Source organism: Rhinopithecus bieti, unplaced genomic scaffold (assembly GCF_001698545.2).
Source record: "Rhinopithecus bieti isolate Rb0 unplaced genomic scaffold, ASM169854v2 scaffold_4129, whole genome shotgun sequence".
Taxonomy (NCBI): domain Eukaryota; kingdom Metazoa; phylum Chordata; class Mammalia; order Primates; family Cercopithecidae; genus Rhinopithecus; species Rhinopithecus bieti.
In genome coordinates this window covers 365777-384286 of record NW_016804391.1, presented here as the reverse complement: position 1 = coordinate 384286, position 18510 = coordinate 365777, and the positions used below count along the sequence as shown (strand labels likewise).

Genomic DNA, 18510 nt, shown 5'->3' with positions numbered 1-18510 from the left:
CGTGGATCAAAAGTGGGCGTCTTATTGGCCACCACTGCCTCTGTGCGCGATTTCGCGCTGCCATTGGCTAACTCGGGAAAGTGGGAAGCGTGAAGGAGGGACGCTGAGGTAGAGGGTCAGGGGGTTAGTGAGGCCGGAAGTGAGTGTAATAAAGTTTCTCCAGGGAGGCAGGGCCCGGGGAGAAAGTTGGAGCGGTAACCTAAGCTGGCAGTGGCGTGAGCCGGAACCAAATCGGCCCACGGTGCGGTGCGGAGACTCCATGAGGCCCTGGTGAGTCTTTACTTTTTTCTCCTTAGGTGACTCACTCTTCCACTCCGGAACCCCTCTCCCGGGACCCCACTTCCGGTCTTCATTTATAAGTCCCGCCCCTGAGACCCCTCTCCCCGGAAGTCCCACCTCCCAACTTCAGGGGGCTCCCCCGAACCCCGACTTGATTTTTATTTTTTGTCTCCGACCCCACCCTGTCGCCCAGTTTTCCTGGAAGTCCCACCCCCAGACACGTTCCAAGCCCTACTACGTGAAACCCTTCGTTACTCCTTCCATTCCCCGAAACTCCGCCTCCTAGCAACGATCCTCCGCTAACTCCTGTCAAAAGGCCTATCTCCCAAAAGGGCAAAACCCTGCTCCTCAAAGAACGATTCGAATTGGTTGAAGCCACGCCTCTTCGGGGCTCCGCCCCTCCGAAGCCACGCCCCGTTCGTAATCCGTGTCTGTCCAGAAAGCCTCCCCGTATAGAAGTCTAAAGTTCGCGTCCTAGGGGACCACGCCCCCTTACGAGCTTTGTGGGACCTGGGTCATAAGCTGAAAAGCCTTGTCGTCAATCCCTGAAACTCCACCTGCTTATATTTTCCTGTCCTTTGTCTTTTTTTGGGCTTTGGGATCAGTTTTCCGAGCACTCTCGTGCTCCCCCAGGTGGGAAGTCAAAGTTCCCATCTCTGACTGTGAAGAGTGATATTAAAGGCAGCCGTTTTCCTTTCTTTCTTTTTGTTTTTTTTGAGACGGAGTTTCGCTCTTGTTGCCCAGGCTGGAGTGCAATTGTGCGATCTCGACTCACCGCAACCTCCGCCTCCTGGGTTCAAGTGATTCTCCTGCCTCAGCCTCCCGAGTAGCTGGGATTATAGGCGCCCGCCACCACGCCCGGCTAATTTTGTATTTTTAGTAGAGAGGGGGTTTCACCATGTTGACTAGGCTAGCCTCGAACTCCTGACCTCAGGTGATCCACCCGTCTCAGCCTCCTTAAGTGCTGGGATTACAGGCGTGAGCCACCGCGCCCGGCCCCATTTTCCTCTTTCTTAACCTCCTCCAAGGGTAGAACTATTTGAAGGGGCTGAACTTAGGGTTTGGCACAAAAGGGAGAGAGACTTGCTGTCAGACTCCCAGCCTCATCTCCTGGCCTTCCCTTCCCAGGACCAACTCCTAGTAGCTCTAGGCCTACCTATCCATAAGTGGATAGGACCATGGATTTGTTGGTGTGTGGCATGTGGGTGTGACAGGAGCAAGTTTTCTACCAGAAAAACGGTGGTTTGGAGTGGGGGTATACAATAGTGCCCTTTTTGTTGTTTGATTTTTTTCTTTTTTTTTAAGGGACAGTTCAGTTGCTGCTTCTCTGTCTCTTCCCCTCCCCCTAACCAGAGTTCTTGTCTGGGCATTCTTCCTGGCCCCGTTTGCCCAGCCTTCCCTGCTGGAAACATTCCTGAGGCTTTCGCCATTTCCTGCCACTTCCCACCCCCCTCCCCTCCTCCCAGTTGGGCTGAGAAGCCACACACAGCTTTTTCCCTACACCCAATCACCTGGACTTCCAGTAGGCAATCTCCTTTCTCCCCATGCACATTTCAACAGTCATACTTCTTTCTTTTCTTCCAAACGCCCACACCCATTGGTCCTTCCCTGGCTCTGGCTACTGCAGGCTCCCACAGAACATCATCTCAACAGATGAGGACATCCTAGTGTGTGTTTGTGTGTTTTGGGGGTGTGAGGCTATGGTGGAATCCTTTCCTCATTCTCTCTGTGCCTGAGAGCTGGCTGGAAAAGAAGTGATAAAATTCCTTCTCAGGATTGGCTGACAGTGACAAAGCTCTTCTGGAATGAGCACTAAGGGGAGATTTAAGAGTTAAGTACAGTATCTAACACACTTCAAGTGTTAATGTTGTTAATCAGGATAATTATCTATATTTTAATCCTCTGAAGTAAATCTAAGGGTAATTCCAAGGTGAGCTTGAGTGAATACGTATTTTTTTTTTTTTTGAGGCAGAGTTTTGCTCTTGTCACCCAGGCTGGAGTGCAATGGCGCGATCTCAGCTCACTGCAACCTCCACCTCCTGGGTTCAAGCGATTCTCCTGCCTCAGCCTCCCGAGCTGGGATTACAGGTGCCCACCACCATGCCCAGCTAATTTTTGTAGTTTTAGTAGAGATGGGGTTTCACCATGTTGACCAGGCTGGTCTCAAACTTCTGATTTCAGGTGATCCACCCGCCTCAGCCTCCCAAAGTGCTGGGATTACAGGTGTGAGTGTGAGCCACCGTGCCCGGTGGGAATATGTGTCTTTAACTTGCTTTTCTTTTCTTTTCTTTTTTTTTTTGGTCGCTTTCCAGCTTTGCCTATGGCATTCTCCAGAAGAGCAGTGGCAGGAAGCCGTGGGTGGCAGGAATGAGTTTGGGACTTGTTCCCTGTGTCCAGCTTCAACCCATCTTCTCCTGACACCCCTTTCTCCTGTACTTACTTATTTTTTCTCCTGTCCTTATTGACACAGATGTGTCTTCTGATCTCTCTGTCCCTTCCTAGCTTGTCGTTTCTACTTCTCTTGGAGAACTGTTTCTTCCCCTGGTGTGAGGGACACTGTGCTCTTTGGTGGGGCTTAGGGCCCTGTAAGAGGAGGGATATGAATTGGGGTGGTTTGGAGTGGGAGTGGGGACCTGATTCCCTCATTCTCACCCTTGACAGTGTGCTGTGTTAACAAGGCCTGTGGAAAGGGGAGAGGACAGTGCTTGGCTATGAGCCGTCGGTCTTGGTGTGGTAGATGGCATACCTAGAGAACAAGCCGTGACCAGCATGTCCTCTTGTTCCTCTCTTGCCTGGTAGCTTCCTGATGTACCATCCAGGTTGGACTTTATTCCCCTTTTTTCACCAACTTTGCTTCTCCTCTTGACACTGCTTTGCATCCATTGGGACCACTTCCTTCCCATCCCCACTTCGCTAGCTCCAGTCCACAGCTGTCGTAGCAGAGGATGCTAATGGCCCAGGCTTACTGTATGGGGTAGTGGTTGGGGGTGGCCTGGGCTGGAGGGTGGGGAATTCGAGTGTCCAACCAGAACAGGAAGGGAAATGCTGAGTTCTGAGATCTCCTCCCTTTTCCACCCGCAGCTGCCTCTGTTTCCTCCCTCATCCCCTCTACTCTAGCCTGACTTCCTGCCCCCTTTGGCCTGCCTGTGTCCGGTTTCTAGTGACCCAGACCTCCTATCTCCTTTCTTTCCGTCCAACTCCTCCAAGCTTCCCTCCCACCCCCACTTTCCTTCTCCCCAGATTACTAGTTGTTTGTGTAGGGCAGGGGAGAGGAGCTTGGATAGCCCTACCCCCTGCTCCAGTCCGAGGTTGGGGCGGGGTGGGGGCTCAGCCCCTCTGAGCCTGTGAGTCAGCACTGTCCTCGTGATTGGTCTCTCCCTTTAGCTCTCCGCCCCTGGGGAGGAGCCAGGCAGCTCTGGGTCCAGCCTGTTCTCTTCTCAGCCAGAGAAGAGGCTCCACGTTGGGCGGGGATGGGGCCCGAAACTGTCTGGGTCTGAGCTGGGGAGCGGAAGCCACTTGTCCCTCTCCCTCCCCAGGACTTCTGTGACTCCTGGGCCACGGAGGTCCGACCAGGCTAAGGGCCTGGGGATACCCCCTGCCTGGCCCCCTTGCCCAAACTGGCAGGGGGGCCAGGCCGGGCAGCAGCCCCTCTCTCACCTCAGCTATGGATCTTCTGCCCCCCAAGCCCAAGTACAATCCACTCCGGAATGAGTCTCTGTCATCGCTGGAGGAGGGGGCTTCAGGGTCCACCCCCCCGGAGGAGCTGCCTTCCCCATCAGCTTCATCCTTGGGGCCCATCCTGCCTCCTCTGCCTGGGGACGATAGTCCCACTACTCTGTGCTCCTTCTTCCCCCGGATGAGCAACCTGAGGCTGGCCAACCCGGCTGGGGGGCGCCCAGGGTCTAAGGGGGAGCCAGGAAGGGCAGCCGATGATGGGGAGGGGATCGTAGGGGCAGCCATGCCAGACTCAGGCCCCCTACCCCTCCTCCAGGACATGAACAAGCTGAGTGGAGGCGGCGGGCGCAGGACTCGGGTGGAAGGGGGCCAGCTGGGGGGCGAGGAGTGGACCCGCCACGGGAGCTTTGTCAATAAGCCCACGCGGGGCTGGCTGCATCCCAACGACAAAGTCATGGGACCCGGGGTTTCCTACTTGGTTCGGGTGAGTGAACATCCTCCTTTCCATTCCCTCCCAGACCCCTCCAGTTCTTCTGCTCACTCCAGCTTGGCTGGAATTCTTTTTTCCTGCTGTTCCCCAACAACCCTGTTTCAGTGTTCTGTTTCCTAAACCCTTCCCATCCCTTCCCCAATTCTGTAGCCCCTTCCCTTCCAGCTCTGCCTGGGCCCCCTTCTTTCTTTTGACTCCCCCACCCCCACCCTGCCATGCTTAGCACAATGCCCAGCATGGCAGAAGCTCTTAATAAGTGTTGGAAGGAGTGACTTCTTGATCCTTTCCTCCATTCTTCTCCCGCCTTCTGGAGTTGTCGCTCCATCCCAGTCAGTGCCTGTCGGTCCCCTCCAAACTCTCTCCCCAGTGCGTGAGGTCCTTCTAGCCTGGCTTTTCTTTCTCTCCTCGTTCCCTGTTGTCTTTCACCTTGGTTGTGGGATGTAGACACGGGAAGTGGGCAGAACTTCTTCCTCTTTACTTCTCTTAGGGACCATATGGGCAAAGTCCTAGGGCCCTTTGTGAAGGGACTGGGGTCAGGGAGCGGCTGACCTGCTGTGCTCTCCTCCCTCCCCTTAGTACATGGGCTGTGTGGAGGTCCTTCAGTCAATGCGTGCCCTGGACTTCAACACCCGGACTCAGGTTACCAGGTTAGTGGGGAGGGAGTGGACTGTGGGATTCCTGGGATTAGTGAGGCCATGGGAAAGGGCGGAGGGGAGTGGGTCACTTGGGTACTGCTGGTTGGGGCTGATCTTTGGGTAGCAAAGGGGATTGAGAGAAAGGTGGGATAGTGATTCTGCCTCTTACTGAAAGGAGGCCCCGCTGGCCCGGATCCTCCTTACCTGTCCAGCCTTGGGAGTTGTGGGGAAGGTAGCAGAAGCGGCTGGCAGGTGGAGCTGGAGTAGCAAATGGGGGTTGATGGAAGGTTGCTGCTGCCTTTGCGAAGGGAATGGGACATTTGGTAGCTGGAAGGGGGTGGGGCTATACCCATTGAGGCCCTAACCCAATCAGCCAGGAAGCGGCCTCTCAGTGTCATCAAATATTAAAGGCCCTTAATTCAATCCACCACGACAAAGAGCCTGGAGTGCCCTGGGAGTCTGGCCTGGCTTTCCCCTCCCCCAGCTCTGTGGCAGCCCCAGTTGAGTGGGAGGCAGGCAGGCAGGCGCTGGGTCTGAGTACCCCTCTTTCCCCAGGGAGGCCATCAGTCTGGTGTGTGAGGCTGTGCCGGGTGCTAAGGGGGCGACAAGGAGGAGAAAGGTACTTGGGGTCCTTGGGGATAGGGATGCTGCTGGGAAATGTGGAGGGACAGTGAGGAGGCAAGTGTGGGGCATGTGGGGAGAGGGCCAGGAGACAAGAGTATGGTTTGTCTGTGCTGGGAACCCTCACCTTCTAAGACCCTGGGCCCTACCTTAGCCCTGTAGCCGCCCGCTCAGCTCTATCCTGGGGAGGAGTAACCTGAAATTTGCTGGAATGCCAATCACTCTCACCGTCTCTACCAGCAGCCTCAACCTCATGGCCGCAGACTGCAAACAGGTTGGTGGAGGTGGGCAGGCAGACCAGAAACACTGATGGGGGTGCTAAGGGGAGATCTAGTTAGGAGGCCAAAAACTAGGAAGAGGGCTTGAGAGCAGAAGACCAGTAGGGAAGGAGGAAATGAGGATATGGGATAAGGAACCCAGAGAATGAGACTGGGGCACCAGAGTTCTGGGCCCTGAGGCTGCCTGACACATGGCATTCCCTTCCTTCTCCATCCCCTGCCCTAATTCTCAGATCATCGCCAACCACCACATGCAATCTATCTCATTTGCATCCGGAGGGGATCCGGTGAGTTGGGGAACAGAGCAAAGGTGGTGGGAGAAGAGCAAGGGGCTAGGGATTGGGAAGACATTGATTAGAGAAGTGGGGGTGCTAGGACTGTGGGGATATCTGAAAAGGACTGGGTTTTAGGGGTCAGGAGTAAAGTGGAACTGTAAAATTTTCTGACCTTCCTCCCCAGGACACAGCCGAGTATGTCGCCTACGTTGCCAAAGACCCTGTGAATCAGAGAGGTGAGGCATGGTGGGGAGCACTGGGTGGGTCTGGCTGTTTGAGGAGGTGAGTAGGACCTGGGGTCAACTGTACCCACTCTAAGTAGATCTAAGTGGGGGTTCCTGCCGAGGAAGATGAGGGCCCCCGACTGTGCCTCCTCCCAGTGGGCTCAACTCACTGACAGCCTCTGCTGTGCCCTCAGCCTGCCACATTCTGGAGTGTCCTGAAGGGCTTGCCCAGGATGTCATCAGCACCATTGGCCAGGCCTTCGAGTTGCGCTTCAAACAATACCTCAGGAACCCACCCAAACTGGTCACCCCTCATGACAGGTGAGCAGGTGGGGAGAGTGTGGAGCAGCTTTTGAGACCAGGATTGGGAAAGGAGGGCTGTTCTTCCAACACTTGAGCTGAGAGGTTCAGGGAGGGAATAACCTGTGTGCCTCTGCTTCCCACTTCCTGCTATTCTTCTGTTTCCTGTGGTTCAGGAGGAAAGGCTTTTGAGGCCCTGCTTGCCGCAGGGCCAGCTTTTCTTGTTTGCTCATGGTGGAGCTGTAGTCCGGGGCCTCCAAGTTACATCTCTCTCTGGCTAGGTGGGATTTTTCTATTCCCATTCCTCTTTCTTGCTCATTTCTCTACTTGGCATTCTGTGTTTTCCTGCCTCTAGAAGCCATCAAGACTTTGGGTTTGGGAGGATATCTCTTTTCCCTGAGATTATAATCTTTCCTACCTCAGGCCTTGAGGGATAAGCAGTGGAGCCAGCAGGGATCGAATATTTAGGAGAGGTAAAAATATTCTGGAGCTGGAGCGCCTCCCTGCTGCCACACACACACACACACACACACACACACACACCATAGTGCTTCCCTTCCTTGTTGGGAGAGAGCACAGAGATCAAGAGCAAGAGCATTACTTATTTATTTTGAGACAGAGCCTTGCTCTGTAGCCCAGGCTGGAGTTCAGTGGTGCAATCACAGCTCAGTGTAGCCTCCATATCCTGGGCTTGAGTGATCCTCCCACCTTAGCTTCCTGAGTAGATGGGACCACAGGTACATGCCACCACACGTGGCTGAGTAGTAGTATTTTTATTTTGGTAGAGATAAGGTCTCGCTATGTTGCCCTGGCTGGTCTTGAACTCCTAGGCTCAAACAGCCCTCCCTCCTTGGCCTCTGAAAGCGTTGGGATTATAGGCGTGAGCCATTGCACCTGGCCAAGGGGACGAGCTTTAAAGTCAAACCTGAATTTAAATCTGAGCTTAGCCGCCTTTTAGTTGTGAGACGGGCAAATCTTTTCACCTCTGACCCTCATTTTCCTCATATGTAAAATTGGGGAAGGAAACAATACCTACCTTATGGGGTTGCCAGGAGAATGAAATGATTATGTATATAAAACACTCAGCCTCAGGCCTAATCCATAGTAAATACCCAATAGATGGCTGCTGTTCTATTCCCTCCTCCCCTCCTCCTGCCCACCACACATTTATAGCTACACCTTCACTGTCCTGTCCCTCAGGATGGCTGGCTTTGATGGCTCAGCGTGGGATGAGGAGGAGGAAGAGCCAGCTGACCATCAGTACTATAATGACTTCCCGGGGAAGGAACCCCCCCTGGGGGGGGTGGTAGACATGAGGCTTCGGGAAGGAGCTGCTCCAGGGGCTGCTCGATCCACTGCACCCAGTGCCCAGACCCCTAGCCACTTGGGAGCTACACTGGTAAGCTGCTTGGATGGAGGTGGGCTGGACCTAGGGTGGGAGTGGTTGTTTAGGGCTTCTGGTCTCACCTTATTTTTATCCCTGCAGCCTGTAGGACACCCTGTTGGGGGAGATCCAGAAGTCCGAAAACAGATGCCACCTCCATCATCCTGTCCAGGTATGAAGGGAGCTGAGATGGACAGAGCCAGGGAGTGTTGGAGGCAGGGCTGGGGATCACTGTAGAACCTCTCTTTCCTCAGCAGGCAGAGAGCTCTTTGACGATCCCTCCTATGTCAACGTCCAGAACCTAGACAAGGTCCGGCAAGCAGTGGGTGGTGCTGGGCTCCCCAATCCTGCTGTCAATGGCAGTGCACCCCGTGACCTGTTTGATATGAGTGAGTGCTTGTCTTTCCTCTCTGCATCCCCACCTTTCTACTTGGTTCTGGCCCTTCTCCTGCCTATCTGCTCTTTCCTTCCTGACTTCCCTTCCCTGAAGTCTGGGTCTTGGGTGTGTGTTGTGCCCGCTACTTTCCCTCACCCTCCGTCTACACTTCCAGAGCCCTTTGAAGATGCTCTTCGGGTGCCTCCACCTCCCCAGTCAGTGTCCATGGCTGAGCAGCTCCGAGGAGAGCCCTGGTTCCATGGGAAGCTGAGTCGGCGGGAGGCTGAGGCACTGCTGCAGCTCAACGGGGACTTCCTGGTGCGGGAGAGCACGACCACACCTGGCCAGTATGTGCTCACTGGCTTGCAGAGTGGGCAGCCCAAGCATCTGCTACTGGTGGACCCTGAGGGTGTGGTGAGTGTGGCAGAGGTGTAGGTGAGGGGTGGCAGAAGGGAAGGTACAGTATCCTACAGTGTATCCCTGTTCCTTCCCTCATTGCTTTCTAGACATTCCCGCTGGGCAGCTCTCTGTGGGCGTCTCTTGCTCTTTAGGGTGTCTGGCATCTTCCTCCAGGGGCTCATCCCTTAGCCTGAACTATGTTCTTTATAGTCCTGGCACTAAAGGGCTGGGCGTGGTGGCTCACACCTGTAATCCCAGCACTTTGGGAAGCTGAGGCGGGTGAATCACCTGAGGTCAGGAGTTTGAGACCAGCCTGACCAATATGGTGAAACCCCATCTCTACTAAAAATACAAAAATTAGCTAGGTGTGGTGGTGGGCACCTGTAGTCCCAGCTACTCAGGAGTTGAGGCAGGAGAATTGCTTGACCAGGAGGCAGAGGTTGCAATGAGCTGAGATCACACCACTGCACTCCAGCCTGGGTGATAGAGTGAGATTGTCTAAAAAAACAAAACAAAACAAATACGGTCCTGGACTGTCCTCAAATCCCCAGGCCTTATCAGAGCTAGAAGGCAGTCATCTCATCTGTGCCCATTTTTACAAATAAGGAAACCACCCTGAAGAGGTTGTGATGCCCAATGTCACATGGTTAAAGGCTAGACACTGCAAGTTTCCTTTTGTAAGAAGATCCAAGGGCTTCTCCAGCTCCCCAGACTCAGGAGTCAGACCACTGTGCTTTCTCTTATCTGCACTGCCTCACTGTTCTTCAGAACTTTCCTTGTTTAGCCAGGTGTGGTGGCTCATGCCTGTAATCCCAACATTTTGGGAAGCTGAGGTGGGAGGATTGCTTGAGGCCAGGAGTTCGAGACTAGCCTAGGCAACATAGCAAGACCTTGTCTCTAGAAAAATAAAAAAAACAAAAAATTAGTCAGGAATGGTGACACATGCCTGTAGTCCTACCTACCCAGGAGGCTGAGGCTTGAGCCCAGGAGTTCGACGTTACAGTGAGCCATGACTGCGCCATTGCACTCTAGCCTGGGTGACAGAGTCCCTGTCTAGAAACAAACTTTTGTCTGTTTTCTACAGCAATCTCAGCCTCCTTTCCTCTTTTTCTTTTTTTTGTTTTTTGAGATACGGTTTTGCTTTGTCACCCAGGCTGGCTGGGGTGTGGTGGCACACCCGGCTAATTTTTTGTTTTTTTTTTGTTTTTTTTTTGAGACGGAGTCTCGCTCTGTCGCCCAGGCTGGAGTGCAGTGGCCGGATCTCAGCTCACTGCAAGCTCCGCCTCCCGGGTTCACACCATTCTCCTGCCTCAGCCTCCCTAGTAGCTGGGACTACAGGCGCCCGCCAGGTCGCCCGGCTAGTTTTTTGTATTTTTAGAGACGGGGTTTCACCATGTTAGCCAGGGTGGTCTTGATCTCCTGACCTCGTGATCCGCCCGTGTCGGCCTCCCAAAGTGCTGGGATTACAGGCTTGAGCCACCGCGCCCGGCCTGTATTTTTGTTGTTGTTGTTGTTGAGATGGGGTTTTGCCATGTTGCCCAAGCTGTTCTTGAACTCCTGGGCTCAAGTGATCTGCCTCCCATAGCCTCCCAGAGTGCTGGGATTACAGGCATGAGCCACCATGCCCAGCCTCCACATCTTTTTTTGCACTGTGTATACTCTTCTGAGACATGCCAACTTTCTCCAGGTCAAAAAAAGGGTATATAGCTCTCAGCTTCACTCTTTCAGAGCTGATGTCACCTTTGCCTTTTCCCACTTCACTGACCTATTTCTGCAACTGTTTCTTTCTAGAGAAACCTCAATGATCAGGACTGATAGGCCACACTCTCCCCTACCATTTTTTTCTCCTTCTTCAAGCCTCTTGTCTGTTTTACCCTCTTCCACCTTGGAGGCTGAGGTCTTATTTGACTCTTCACCTGAATTGACCTTCTTCCTTCCCACCCTCCCAGGTTCGGACTAAGGATCACCGCTTTGAGAGTGTCAGTCACCTCATCAGCTACCATATGGACAATCACTTGCCCATCATCTCTGCGGGCAGCGAACTATGTCTACAGCAACCTGTGGAGCGGAAACTGTGATCTGCCCCAGAGCTCTCTTCCAGAAGATGCCCTCCAATCCCTTCCACCCTATTCCCTAAGTCTTGGGACCTCATTTGGGAGTGTTCTGTGGTCTTGGCCTTGTGTCAGAGCTGGGAGTAGTGTGGACTCTGGGTTTCATATCCAGCTAAGTGAGAGGGTTTGAGGGTTTGAGTCAGAAGCCTGGGGGAGAATCCTGCCTCTCCCCAAACATTAATCACCAAAGTATTAATGTACAGAGTGGCCCTTCACCTGGGCCTTTCCTGTGCCAACCTGATGCCCTTTCCCCAAGAAAGTGAGTGCTTGTCATGGAAAATGTCCTGTGGTGACAGGCCCAGTGGAACAGTCACCCTTTTGGGCAAGGGGGAACAAATCACACTTCTGGGCTTCAGGGTATCCCAGACCCTTCTCAACACCCCCACCCCCCCATGTTTAAACTTTGTGCCTTTGACTATCTCTTAGGTCTGATGATATTTTATGCAGAGTTCTTGGGCCCCTGAGTTCAATGACAGGGATGCCAACACCTTCTTGGCTTCTGGGACCTGTCTTCTTGCTCAGCACTCTCTCCGGTTTGGGTTGGGATAACAGAGGCAGGAGTGGCAGCTGTCCCCTCTCCCTGGGGATATGCAACCCTTAGAGATTGCCCCAGAGCCCCCCTCCCGGCCAGGGGGGAGATGGATCCCTCCCTTGCTCAGTGCCTCCTGGCCGGGGCCCCTCACCCCAAGGGGTCTGTATATACATTTCATAAGGCCTGCCCTCCCATGTTGCATGCCTATTGTACTCTACAGCCAAAGTGTAGCCCTTCTTGGAGCCTCTGCCCTGCCTCCCTTTCTGGGAGGGTGGGGTGAGGGTGACTGAATTTGGGCCTCCTGTACAGTTCACTCTCCCAGGTGGATTTTGTGGAGGTGGGAAAAAGGGCATTGAGACTCTAAAGCAGTAGACAATCCCCAGATACCATCTGTAGAGTTGGAACTGCATTCTTGTAAAGTTTTATATGCATATATTTTAGGGCTGTAGACTTACTTTCCTATTTTGTTTTCCATGGCTTATTCTCGAGCACAAAATGGTCATCAATTATTACATTTATACATCACCTTTTTGACTTTTCCAAGCCCTTTTACAGCTCTTGGCATTTTCCTCGCCCAGGCCTGTGAGGTAACTGGGATCGCACCTTTTATACCAGAGACCTGAGGCAGATGAAATTTATTTCCATCTAGGACTAGAAAAACTTGGGTCTCTTACCGCGAGACTGAGAGGCAGAAGTCAGCTCGAATGCCTGTCAGTTTCATGGATGGGAAATGCAAAACCTGCAGTTCCTGAGTACCTTCTACAGGCCCGGCCCAGCGTAGGCCCGGGGTGGCCACACCACAGCAAGCCGCCCCCCTCTTTTGGCCTTATGGATAAGGGACAGTTGACCATTTTCATCCTGGACTCCTTTTGCTGTTTGGATGTTTCCACGGGTCTCACTTATACCAAAGGGAAAACTCTTCATTAAAGTCCGTTATTTCTTCTACCTCTGCCTCTTAATCCTGGGAAACCTATTGTGTACGCCGCGGGCCCTTAGCGGCACAGCGGTGAGGCGGGAGGTCGCGGCCGCCGAGGGAAGCTGGGGGGTCTGCGGAGTTTGGGCGCGGCAGAGTGGGGCGTGTCGCGCCACCGTCCCCATGAGGATGTTGTGTCCGTGGGGCGGGGGCTGGCTCCGGGTGCGTCCAGGCAGGAGCCGGGACTCTCCGGCGCCACAACGCCGGCCCCCGGGCTACCTGGACCTCCCGGGCGCGGCCTCGGCTCGCGCGCGCCCCTCCGCGGTGGCTCCACTGGCCGGGATGGTACGGTCCGGCAGCAGGGCCGCGCTCCGCCGCCCCTCGGTGAGCTGGTGTGGGCCGCCGCTAGCGGAAACGACCCTCTCCACTCGCGTGGTGCCGTGGTAAGCCTCGCCCCTCGCCTGCCGCCTGTTTTCTGGCGTAGAGTCTCGTCCGGTCTTTGCTCCCCCTCCCTGCCGGGCTTAGTGGTGGTGGCCGCGCCGAGTTCCGGTTCCGGTTGCTGCCGCCGCTGGCTGGCGGCGAGTCTGGAGAGAGCGCGCAGTTCGCGCCGCGGCTGTGCGCTTTGGTGTCGTCGCACTTTGAGGTTGCTGCAGCTTGGGGGCCTGTGCTGCCCCTGACTCCCTTTCTGGGCGATGGTGCAGCCCGAGGGCGACTCCATCCCCCGCCGCCGCCGCTAACCCCGGTCCCCACTCCATGGCCGCCTCGGCGCCGCCCCCACCGGACAAGCTGGAGGGAGGTGGCGGCCCCGCACCGCCCCCTGCGCCGCCCAGCACCGGGAGGAAGCAGGGCAAGGCCGGTGAGAGCGCTGCGAGGGGCGGGGGCTGAAGAAGCCCAGGACTTGGGAACCTCAGAGGGGAGGCATGGTGGGAGGGGGGCGTTTCACAGGCTGAAGGGCTTGAAGGGAGGCTCAGGTGAAAAGGATGGGTGGGTGTAATCCTTCAGGAGTTGGGGACAGGTGTCACACATTGAGGACGCTAGAGTTTGGAGCCACATGGAATTCAGTAGTCACTTGGAGCTTGAGGATATCGAAAGATGGGATATCATTTAAAGGAAGACATAGCTGAGAGTATGATCATTTTCACAATCTATTTTTCATATTGCACTCCTTGTTAGCATTTGATGAATAAATAAGTATGTATTGACGTTAAAGGAGTTCCTCAGAGCATGGCTGAGAGAAAAGAGGTTGGGGAAACCTCAGGGAAACTTGTCTGCGTCTTCCTTTTGCCGCTCTTCCAGGTCTGCAAATGAAGAGCCCAGAAAAGAAGCGAAGGAAGTCAAATACTCAGGTGAATGGTTGTTGGTGGTGGGGGTGGTTCCCGGCAGCCCCTTGGCGGCACACTGTCTACTCTGCCATTCCAGTATCTGTTTGTATCTTGCATCAACTGCAGGGAGGAGAGAGAAAACTGTCTTTCTTGCTTTGTTTCTTGTTCTTTCCCTGAACCTTATAACAAATTTAGGGGAAAGTATTCTCTCCTAAGAGATGATTCGACCAAAGTTCTTACCACGCAGGGTTCCAGTCTTCTCCGTGTTTCCTGTCCTGGTTTCCTCATGATGATAACGTAACACCTTCCACTTTCTGAGCCTTTTTTTAGTGCCAGGGATTGTGCTAACATGCTTTTAACAGTTTGGGGGAGATAGGCATTATCCTTATTTTACGACGAGAAATCTAGGTGTTAAAAATGTTAAATACGAGCTCCACAGTCTTGAGGTTGTTTTTCACGGTCAGAGCTGGGATTCCATTCTAGTTCTGCCCGTTTTTAAAACACAGTTACTGCACTATGCTGGTTCCACTCTCCACCCTCTTTCTCTTGGCTTTTTTTTTTTTTTTTTTTTTGGCAGTAACAGAGTTGCTGTGTTGCCTAGGCTGGGTTCAAACTCCTGGGCTCAAGGGATCCTCCTGCCTCGGTTTCCCAAAGTGTTAGCATTTCAGGTGTGAGCCACTGTGCCCGGCCTGTGGTCCATATATTTTTTTATTTTTTATTTTTTTTGAGACGGAGTCTTGCTCTGTCGCCCAGGCTGGAGTGCAGTGGCACGATCTTGGCTCACTGCAAGCTCTGCCTCCCGGGTTCACACCATTCTCCTGCCTCAGTCTCCCGAGTAGCTGGTACTCCAGGCGCCCACCACCACACCTGGCTAATTTTTTTGTATTTTTGGTAGGGACGGGGTTTCACCGTGTTAGCCAGGATGGTCTCAATCTCCTGATCTTGTGATCTTTCCGCCTCCACCTCCCAAAGTGCTGGAATTACAGGCGTGAGCCGCTGCACCCAGCCTGTGGTCCTTATTGATTTTAGGCCTGAGCTGCCCAGTATCAGCCTCCAAAATGTGTATTGTGTTGGTCGTGCTCTCTTGGTTTAGTTCTGTGTTTCCCTCCATGACCCTCTTTCCCTCAACTGTTTCTCATTAGGGCCCTGCATACTCACATCTGACGGAGTTTGCACCACCCCCGACTCCCATGGTGGATCACCTGGTTGCATCCAACCCTTTTGAAGATGACTTCGGAGCCCCCAAGGTGGGGGGTGCCCCTCCATTCCTTGGCAGTCCTGTGCCCTTTGGAGGCTTCCGTGTGCAGGGGGGCATGGCGGGCCAGGTACCCCCAGGCTATGGCACTGGAGTTGGAGGGGCCCCCCAGCCACTTCGTCGACAGCCGCCCCCCTTCCCTCCCAATCCTATGGGCCCTGCTTTCAACATGGCCCCCCAGGGCCCTGGCTACCCACCCCCAGGCAACATGAATTTTCCCAGCCAACCCTTCAACCAGCCTCTAGGTCAAAACTTTAGTCCTCCCAGCGGGCAGATGATGCCGGGCCCAGTTGGGGGATTTGGTCCCATGATCTCACCCACCATGGGACAGCCTCCCAGAGCAGAGTTGGGCCCACCTTCTCTGTCCCAGCGATTTGCTCAGCCAGGGGCTCCTTTTGGCCCTTCTCCTCTTCAGAGACCTGGTCAGGGGCTTCCCAGCCTGCCGCCTAACACAAGCCCCTTTCCTGGTCCGGACCCTGGCTTTCCTGGCCCTGGTGGTGAGGATGGGGGGAAGCCCTTGAATCCACCTGCTCCTACTGCTTTTCCCCAGGAACCCCACTCAGGCTCCCCAGCTGCTGCTGTTAATGGGAACCAGCCCAGTTTCCCCCCAAACAGTAGTGGGCGGGGTGGGGGCACTCCAGATGCCAACAGCTTGGCACCCCCTGGCAAGGCAGGTGGGGGCTCTGGGCCCCAGCCTCCCCCAGGCTTGGTGTACCCATGTGGTGCCTGTCGGAGTGAGGTGAATGATGACCAGGATGCCATTCTGTGTGAGGCCTCCTGCCAGAAGTGGTTCCACCGTGAGTGCACAGGCATGACTGAGAGCGCCTATGGGCTACTGACCACTGAAGCTTCTGCCGTCTGGGCCTGCGATCTCTGCCTCAAGACCAAGGAGATCCAGTCTGTCTACATCCGCGAGGGCATGGGGCAGCTGGTGGCTGCTAACGATGGGTGATGCTGGTGAAGTGGCCCAGGGAAGTGCACATGTCTCTCCCTGCTCTTCCAGGGTGATTTTTTTGATGTCTGGCTCTTGGTCCTTGTTTCCACTGGTTTTCCATCCCCATGGGGCAGAAACAGTTGCTCCTGGGAGCAGAAAAGGAATTGAGGTGGGCAGGCAGAAGAGCCTGGATTGCTCACTGTTTTGGGAAACTTACATGTTGAGATCTACAGAGATCCAGGAAACCAAAGCCCTGCTGAGCAGAGCCATTTTGTGGCTATTTCTGGAGGCCCAGGAGTGTGGCTGCAAGAGAAAAGGGGCTGGAGGAAGATCCGGAGGGCAGGGGTGTTCCCTCTGCTGATGATGGATGCCCCTAACACCTGTGCCTAACACCACTACCGAGCCCCACAGCTCCAGCCTTAGTTTTTGGAGTCAAGTGTTAAAAGGTTTCTGGCCAGAGGAATTGGGGTCTTGCCATCCCTGCAATAGCCCTTTTATGGGCTCTGGGAGACAGCTTTAGGGAATAAATGGGGGTTTTCCCCTTTTTCTACCCACTCCTTTGCTTCCTGCAAGACTTACCCAACTCCTCCCCCCTCAGAGAACCAAATAGCCTGAAGAAGCAGGAGAGTTCCTGGTTATGGCAGTTTCTTGGTGATTTGGGGCTTCAAGACAGTAGGTGAGAGATGCTGTCAGGACATATCTTCCTCATACCAAAGTCACTGGTCCTTTCTCAGCCTCTCTTGTGCTTTTCTCCTAATGACCATATTTTTGCCAAAAATTGGGATATGTTATCTGACAGACCAGAATATTTGAAGTTTGGGCTGTCCTGAAAGTCTGGATTTTGGTGATACCCTCCTCCCCTAGCCCATCTGTTGCACATTATACTCCGTGTGTTCTTCAGCTTTCGGTGCCCTTATTCCCCTGCCTTCCTGGCTTGACTGAAGGAAAGCTTGAAAAGGCGCAGAGCCCTTATACCTCATTTCTTCCCTGACAAAAAGATCCAGGTGAGGCCCTGTCACAGCCTGTGGGTGGGTAGGGGATGTGGCGGCATCCTCATTGCCATGGTACTCAAAAGGCAGAGGAGCCTGGAGATTGTTGCTTCTCTGCTATTCTTTCATATCTTGGGCCTGGTGATTAGCAATTCTCATTCCTCTCAGCCAAAGGCCTACACTGGGCTTTATTTGTCCTTTTTTATTTTTTGAGCACTGCCCGCCAGAGACGGGCCTGGGGCCTGATGAGGACCTTAGCGCTGCTCGTTCTCCTTTTTGGTTCATGCATACATTCCTCCATGGGGTGGGGAAAGCAGGCCCTCCTCAGAGAAGTTAGGGGTTCCCCGGCTCGAGGTATAGTGGCAAAGACCTAGTGGTCCCCTACCCCCACTTCTCTCAGTTCCTGGCATGAGGAGAGAAGACCCTGCTCTGGTGGAGCTGACAACCTTCGAGGCCGGAAGGAGAGAGCAGCCTCTGGGCATCGTTCCCAGTGTCCCCCACACTAAAACGGTGTAGGTGGCAACCCTCCCGCCAGCCACCCCGCTGCTCACCTCTTGTGTTTGTGGTTCTGTTTGCCCCATTTATCTGTTGCTATTTTTGTGTTGTCTTTCCCCGCTCCGCATTTTGTAAAATGGCTCCTAGGGGAGTGTCTTTGCCTGGATCTGCTCCCTCTTGCCCTCTCACTCCACTACTTTTTGGAAGAAAGTGATGGCAGAATGCCGTGGTGGTGGGGGGTCTTTTGTACTGTTGGATTAATAAAATGACTTTAAAATCCCAGACAAGGACTCCTTGCTGTTGCTGTGTTAAAAGGCTGGAATGAGCCACTGTCACTGCTGGGTAGGGTGCTTAGGGGTTGAGGATATGTATACTCCCCAGGGTCCCTGGGAGTGGGAATGGCAGATTTGGCCCCTGAACTGACCCTGGTATAAGCCGCTGAGCTTAGGGAGGTCTGTGTTTCCCCGCCCATCCCCCTGTGTCTCAGCTGTGAGAAACTGAGTTTCCTTTCTGAGCATATTCCTGGTCCAGGCCTGGAGCCAGGAGGATTTGGCACCAAAGCCTCTGGAAGACAAGTGCTTGAGCTCTTCTGGGTTTAGCACCCCACCCACCTCCCAGTTGTTTGGGTTAGGGAGCAAGTGTAGCTCTAAGGGTGAGGGGAGGGGCTACTCCTGTTCCAGCCAATTTCATTTTGGGATGTTTTTCAGATCATTCCCGTCCCCCAACCGTTTTTTTAAAAGTAGCAATGGCATCTTTTAAGCAACCTGTGCTGGAGCAGATTGGGGAGAATGGCAGGAGGGCTATTTCCATACCCTGGATTTGCGACCTGTCTCTCTCCCTTCCCCCATCTCACAGCTGTCTCTGTCTATCCTGGGACCAACCTGGCCCCTTGTCTTCGTCATCTCAGAAAACGGCACCCTCTGCCTTTCTCTCAGTTTGGGGGGGGTTCTCTCTAGAAACTGTTTAGACACTGGGAAAGAAGGGCAGGAAACTCAGGATTCAGTTAGCTGAGACCCCGGTCGC

The 18510-nt window shown here is 54.0% G+C and overlaps 3 protein-coding genes across 9 annotated transcripts; 2 read left to right on the top strand and 1 right to left on the bottom strand.

Moving 5' to 3' along the window:
• The first annotated feature begins 33 nt into the window (after positions 1–33).
• SHC1 (SHC adaptor protein 1) lies at positions 34–12524 on the top strand. Of its 4 annotated transcripts, none has more exons than XM_017867721.1 (13): positions 34–270; positions 4271–4438; positions 5021–5091; positions 5635–5698; positions 5855–5974; positions 6212–6265; positions 6438–6489; positions 6672–6798; positions 7978–8176; positions 8264–8333; positions 8419–8550; positions 8713–8951; positions 10886–12524. In XM_017867721.1, exons 2-13 carry the CDS (start codon positions 4274–4276, stop codon positions 11012–11014), a joined length of 1422 nt encoding a protein of 473 aa, XP_017723210.1. In that variant the 5' UTR covers positions 34–270; positions 4271–4273; the 3' UTR covers positions 11015–12524. The 4 variants fall into 4 exon arrangements, with proteins under 4 accessions (XP_017723210.1, XP_017723209.1, XP_017723208.1 ...); XM_017867720.1 differs by having other exon boundaries at positions 8416–8550; XM_017867719.1 differs by lacking the exon at positions 34–270 and having other exon boundaries at positions 3723–4438.
• Positions 12047–13224, bottom strand: PYGO2-AS1 (PYGO2 and SHC1 antisense RNA 1). Its single transcript, XM_017867727.1, is given in 4 exon segments — positions 12047–12582; positions 12584–12622; positions 12624–12695; positions 12698–13224. Coding segments are annotated over 4 exon segments (657 nt in total). The 5' UTR covers positions 13211–13224; the 3' UTR covers positions 12047–12549.
• Positions 12845–17771, top strand: PYGO2 (pygopus family PHD finger 2). Of its 4 annotated transcripts, none has more exons than XM_017867726.1 (3): positions 12845–12935; positions 13789–13838; positions 14957–17771. In XM_017867726.1, exons 2-3 carry the CDS (start codon positions 13797–13799, stop codon positions 16019–16021), a joined length of 1107 nt encoding a protein of 368 aa, XP_017723215.1. In that variant the 5' UTR covers positions 12845–12935; positions 13789–13796; the 3' UTR covers positions 16022–17771. The 4 variants fall into 4 exon arrangements, with proteins under 4 accessions (XP_017723215.1, XP_017723211.1, XP_017723214.1 ...); XM_017867722.1 differs by lacking the exon at positions 12845–12935 and adding an exon at positions 13038–13348; XM_017867725.1 differs by lacking the exon at positions 12845–12935 and adding an exon at positions 13257–13348 and having other exon boundaries at positions 13703–13838.
• Positions 17772–18510: the final 739 nt, after the last annotated feature.

Excerpts from the sequence above, each read along its gene's own strand:
- SHC1 (XM_017867718.1), top strand. The coding sequence starts at position 3,944 with ATGGATCTTCTGCCCCCCAAGCCCAAGTACAATCCACTCCGGAATGAG. Across the intron at positions 5,975-6,211 it reads TGGCCGCAGACTGCAAACAG|ATCATCGCCAACCACCACAT; the intron begins GTTGGTGGAGGT and ends CCTAATTCTCAG. Across the intron at positions 8,551-8,712 it reads CCGTGACCTGTTTGATATGA|AGCCCTTTGAAGATGCTCTT; the intron begins GTGAGTGCTTGT and ends CTACACTTCCAG.
- PYGO2 (XM_017867722.1), top strand. The coding sequence starts at position 13,246 with ATGGCCGCCTCGGCGCCGCCCCCACCGGACAAGCTGGAGGGAGGTGGC. Across the intron at positions 13,349-13,788 it reads GAGGAAGCAGGGCAAGGCCG|GTCTGCAAATGAAGAGCCCA; the intron begins GTGAGAGCGCTG and ends CCGCTCTTCCAG. Across the intron at positions 13,839-14,956 it reads GAAGGAAGTCAAATACTCAG|GGCCCTGCATACTCACATCT; the intron begins GTGAATGGTTGT and ends GTTTCTCATTAG.